This window comes from Lepidochelys kempii, chromosome 19 (genome assembly GCF_965140265.1).
Source record: "Lepidochelys kempii isolate rLepKem1 chromosome 19, rLepKem1.hap2, whole genome shotgun sequence".
NCBI lineage: Eukaryota > Metazoa > Chordata > Testudines > Cheloniidae > Lepidochelys > Lepidochelys kempii.
The window spans coordinates 8,278,252-8,284,251 of NC_133274.1; the positions used below are offsets into that span (position 1 = coordinate 8,278,252).

Genomic DNA, 6,000 nt, shown 5'->3' on the forward strand with positions numbered 1-6,000 from the left:
CTAGCTGTGCCCTGGGGGTGCTTTGAGCTTGCCTACTGCATGGTACTTTGCCTACTAATGACTTGGATTCCCTTCCACTGGCTGGATCTGGCAGCGTATATACTGAAGCTTCACATCTTCAGAACCCTTTGCAAACATCCACGGATTAACCCTCACCACCTCTTGGGTGGCTAGTAACTGTTAACCCTATTGTAGAATGGGGAAGCTGAGGCACAGAACAGCTGAGTAACTTCCCCATGGCTACATAGAAAACAAGTCGAATTAGAAGCCAGGAGTTTCTGGCTTCTGGTCTTGAGTCAAGTAGCCCAAGCAGCTGCTCTGGCTCTATCCTGCAGCCCTTGCTTTTCTGACTTTCTGGTATGTTGCTAGGATTTGTCCCATAGTGTTTCCTTTCCAATGAGAACTTTGGAGATAAAGATCCTTTCTCAAACTTACTTTTACTTGCCAGGATGGAAAAATGAATGGGGTGTATAGAGAAACATGAATACACCAAGAATTTAGGAACCTGAGGCTAGGTCCTGCACCCGGTGGAAGTCACTGAGAGTTTTGCCATTAATCTCACTGAGAGAAGGAATGGGCCGCAGGTCTCTTAAAAATTCACCCAGGCATTATGAAAGCTGTACAATGTGTCTCTTGATCCTATGGGTCCATCTCATAGCACTCTGCACCTCCCAACAAGGATCTCCAAATGCTTTTGCATGCATGCATGCATTGATTAATTAGACCTCACATCTCCCCTGGGAGATAGAGGAGGATTGTTATCATCAGTTTTGGGATGGGAAACAGAGGCAGGGAGAAGTGAAGTGAAATTGTCTGAGGTCATGCAGTCACTTACAGAGCTGGGGATAGAACCAAACAGCATTGGCTCCCGGGCTCTAACTACAAGACACTATACCATATCCACAAATTGCCTTGCCTGGGTAAATCTATGGTAGTAACATTACAAGGTCTATTATTGGTTCAAATTAAGAATTATTGTGAATCTGTGCATCTTCTAGGTACATGTGATCTAAATCTAGCCCACTCTATACAACCACAGTAGCAATATTCATGTCAGACCTACCATGATACTTCTGAGGTCAAGGCGAGGGCAGCTGCTATGGATAATTCTGAAACGGTGAAAGTCTCTTCTTCCTCACTTCAGGTGGCAGATACAGAAAAATAATTCAGATCATGTTGAATAGACTCATAAAGAAAATGATCCCTGGACGTACATGTCCAGCAGCAAGGGTCACATTTCCAAAAGTGCCTGACTTAGGAACCTAAGTCCCATTTTAAAAAGTGACTTAGGCTCCTAAATACCTTTGAGGATCTGGGTCTTAGAAGCCTCATTGGAAGTCAATGAGAATTAGGCTCCTAGGCACCTAAGTCACTTTTGGAAATGTTACCTCAGTCTACTTTGCTTGGCCCATTAGACCATCCAACCATAGCCATCTTATGGAAATCACTTTCAGCCATGACTAATCTGGGCTGGAGTTACAGCAGTGAATGAAAAGAGAAAGGGCCCCAGGCCCAGCTACTCATAGGCATTTAGGCCCTTAGCTCCCATTCATTTCAGTGGGAGCTGGGTACTGTAATACCTTTGGGAATCTGGGCACCCATTCCACCAAACTCAAAGCACAAGAGAGTGAAGGACCATGCTTTAGAGTGAGTATATTGAGCTATAATTTGAACACTGAAGATCTATTTCAGTAGCCCCTAAAAGAAAGATCAACAAAGGTATTTGCAATTATTCTTCTTATAGTTTCTCCTTGGACATTTAAAACAGAAATCTGGACCTTTACGGCCTTTCCCCTTATTGTAGGCACACAGGCATATTATTGTAGTGTCTCTCACATGCGTGAGGCTGTGCAGACACTAATTTCATATTATAGAGCCACTCCTGAGGGCTGGGCTGCACACACTAGTTTATTATTGTAGAGTTGCCTTTTGGGCTGGTGTCCACATATGCAATGGTTTATAATTATAGGGATGGCTTATGAGATCTGGGACCAACAGACAGACTTGTTATTGTAGGGTTGCTCTTAACATCAGCTATTCTTCCCATAGAACTCCATCTACTTACTTACTTCATCTACCACTCTCTGATGGGTTGGGATGCAATGTTCATAGATTGGCACACACAGCTCTTTAGGGCAGGCAGTAAAGAATCAGTTGCTTATTTGAAACCACAGTCCAGGTTAGGCAGCACAGGACGTAGCTGGGTGTGTTGTATGAATAAGTGAACAAGGCATTCTATTTATTTCACTTATTGATAATCCCTTGACTTACCACCAGTCCCTTGACTTGCCTAGGCCTGGCTGATTCACTGGGACCTGACTCACTTCATCATAAACTCTTTGACTCATCACTAGCCCCTTGACTCACCTGGACCTGAACTTTGCCTTTCTTGTGGTAGAGGTCATCTGCAAGCTGCGTTGGCTCTCCTCCTTTTGCTCCTCCTCACTGCGGTGAAACAGAGTCCGAGTTTCCATGCTGAGCACTCACAGAGGGATCTTACCTGCCAGAACAGAGTCAAATACACCTTAAGCCCCCCTTCCAAATGGGCTGTCTCTGACAGTCCAGGATAACCCTTCATTTGCACGTACAAATAAACACCTATTAACTTCAATGAGACCAATCTCAAATCTTTAAGACAGCAACTTATTTCTGGTTCCTAAGCATCCATTTGCTTGCAAATGAGGGATTCCCATTTTAAAAACTGGGGCCAGCATCTGCCTTAAAAACAAAGCAGTGAAAAAAATATTTCTAAAAGATATTCTCTAACTCAAACAGAAGTGCTGGGCTTGATGCAGAAGTTACTGGGTGAGGTTCTCTGACCTGTGTTATGCAAGAGATCAGAACAGCCCTTTCTGGTCTTAACATCTATGAACAATTTTGGTTCCACAGCAGTGAAATCAATTCTTGGTGAAAAATAAAAATCTAAGAGCAGAGGGTCCTTCAAGAGCCTTTAAAAGTAACTGGTGTCAGGAAAAGAACAATAAATAGCTAAAATCCAGTCACTACGTTGATTGTTCACGAAGGCCCGATTAAATCGGGGGGGAGTCTTTCCACAGGCTTCCATGGGTGTGGGATCAAGCTCCAAAATAGCATTCAGACACTACAAGGAGGAGCCTGGTATAAAACCTAGATGAGCCAGATAGGGTAGATGAGGTGGGATAAATTAAACTAAAATAGGTTTGATAGACAATCTTAAAACATGTTAGAAAGTCTTCAGAGTTTTGGACTGGAATCCATAGGCACAAAACTGAAATCTTTTTAAATCCAAGGGCACCTTAAAATGTGCTAAAAGAAAAGGAGTACTTGTGGCACCTTAGAGACTAACCAATTTATTTGAGCATAAGCTTTCGTGAGCTACAGCTCACTTCATCGGATGCGTACTGTGGAAACTGCAGAAGACATTATATACACAGAGACCATGAAACAATACCTCCTCCCATCCCACTCTCCTGCTGGTAATAGCTTATCTAAAGTGATCACTCTCCTTACAATGTGTATGATAATCAAGTTGAGCCATTTCCAGCACAAATCCAGGTTTTCTCACCCTCCACCCCTCCTCCCCCCCGCCCCAAACTCACTCTCCTGTTGGTAATAGCCCATCCAAAGTGACCACTCTCTTTACAATGTGTATGAAAATCAAGGTGGGCCATTTCCAGCACAAATCCAGGTTTTCTCACCCCCACCCCTCCTCCAAAAACCACACACACAAACTCACTCTCCTGCTGGTAATAGCTTATCCAAAGTGACCACTCTCCTTACAATGTGATTATCATATATGATATCAAATCCTCTCGTCTGTTCTCTTTGCTAGAGGTGGAAATGTGGGGGGTGAAAAATGTGGCTACTGGCTCTGGTCCATTTCCTCCCATCAGCTGCCTAAAAAGCTAAGCTATCCCTGCAGCCCCTCCTCTGGGAATGTGCAGTGAGCTGCTTTTAAGTACTGAATAAATGCCTGGGGATTAAATGGCACCAACTTTTAAAAGGGTATCCCTTCCTAGCCCACCCCACCTACAGCCTTTCCAGAAACCCGCTTCATGAAAGCGAACAAGTCCTCCAGAGTAGCCCTGATGTGACTAATACATGAAAGCTAAATCAGTCTGGGTCACATACAAATTACAGGATTCAATGAATGGGTAGGAAAAGACTTTGGTTATAAAAGATTTGGGGTAGATTTTTCAAAAATGCTTAAGTGGATTTAGGAGCCTAAGTCCTATTTTCCAAAATGACTTCGAACTGTAAACACCTGAATCGGAATGCTTTTCAATGAGGCTTAGGATCCTAAGTGACTTTTGAAAATAAGATTTAGGCACTTCAGAAAATGTTACCCTTATTAATAATATTCCTTGAAAACCCATGCAGTTAAACCTGTCACTGGCTCATTTCAATGGAAGGAATTTTTCCCTAGCTATTTTGGTTTGGCTTTTAGTTTATTGCATTTCTAATCCTAAAACATTATTCAGCCAGGAAGATACAGATTTGATACAATTATGTTGCATTAGTCTAATTCTTTTAATAAGCTGTTTAAATGTTAATGTAAGTAACCTGCTTAAAAATACCCCAGATGAAAACTTATTTGTCATAGGGAACTCAAAATATCCCAACATGCAAAGTAAACTATAGAATTATCATGTCACTATTCCATCAGTAGAACACAGCTTGAGAAGAGGCTTCCCTAGACAGCAAAGGAAATATAAGGAAAAGAAAATAAGACCAACCTTATTTTTCAGAAAAATGCTTCTATGCTCTTTAAAATATGATCTGAACTATATTTCAGCTGAAAAATAACTACCAGGCATCAGCTATGTGTTTCCATGGTCTACACATAAATATTGTTTCATGTTTGCTTTTATTTTACTTCAGTTTTTTTCCTCGATCGTTTTGAATTAACGTTCAATGCTCTGCAACCTAAGGTCTTCTGTAGAGACATAGAGCTTTGTTCTGTTAAAACATAATGCCAGCTGTATTGCAGCCGACTGCTTTCCAGTCCAAAATGCAATGATCTATTTAGAAAAAACTACCAATGAATGGATTCTTGCCGGAAAAACAGTCTCAGAAGGAAAAGACTGGGTGGCGGGTGGGGGGGGGGTGTTAGGAACCCTTTCAGGCAAGAGACACTCAAGAAGCATGAATTATCGCCATGTGCAAGTGCAATGAACGCTTGCAATAGCTGATGTTGTTATAAAAGTCTTATAAGTCTTGTATAAACTGTAGCCTACTTACAGATAAGCCAGATTCACCCAGAGAAGCACCAGAGAGAGTGGCTGTCCTCAAGAAAGATAAAGGACAAAGGACCGTTTCCTTTTCCCTGCTGATGACATTAAGAATGACTGCTCCCAAAAGAATGTGCCCTATGGGTATGTGCCCACCCTGGAGTCTTAAATATAGCATTGTGCCATAGCATTGCAATGACAATGGGGGAAACTATCCATGGTTTTCTTTACAATGTTTAAACAGGTTGCTGCACTGGCAGCTACTTGCAAAACCTTTTCTAGGTCAAGCAGATTAATGCTATTATCAAAACGGTATTGGGGGGGAGATGCTGACAGATCTAAGGGCATGGGAGCATAGCGTTACTCATTGCTGATTTACATTGGGCAGAATTTCACAAAGCCTCTAAAATGAATTGAGAACATTTTAATCTCCCCTCCTGGATCTCCCATGTGTTAGTGGACAGCTGCTGAAACTCAGTTACTTTGACATCTCTTTAGTGAATGCCAGTTCCAGCCAATTTGCATGAAAATCTAATTGGATCAGGAGCTGATGGCAGATCTGTGTTTTGATTGGCTTACAGCTGTCTCCATTTGTGGAATATATTACATAGTTCATTTGTCTGATACTTTTACAGTTACTGGAAAATCGAGGCCTGCCTCATCCAAGTGGATCAGTCTTTCCATCCGTTGAATGCCAGTCACCATGGTATCTGAGAGTTTTGTGCAGAATAGCAGAGCCATCTAACAGAAATGATTGATTTTACTTAAAAGTCTGGCCTGAGTTTCAATA

The 6,000-nt window shown here is 42.0% G+C and overlaps 1 protein-coding gene across 1 annotated transcript in view; it reads right to left on the bottom strand.

Moving 5' to 3' along the window:
* MYOM3 (myomesin 3) overlaps positions 1-2,474 on the bottom strand; it is a 58,738-nt gene extending 56,264 nt beyond the window's left edge. Inside the window, exons 1-2 of the mRNA XM_073318086.1 lie at positions 2,368-2,474; positions 1,064-1,138 (exon numbers count right to left, since the gene is read on the bottom strand). Coding sequence (XP_073174187.1) covers positions 1,064-1,138; positions 2,368-2,474 — 182 coding nt within the window. The remainder of the gene's footprint in view (positions 1-1,063; positions 1,139-2,367) is intronic.
* Between the last annotated feature and the right edge of the window lie 3,526 nt (positions 2,475-6,000).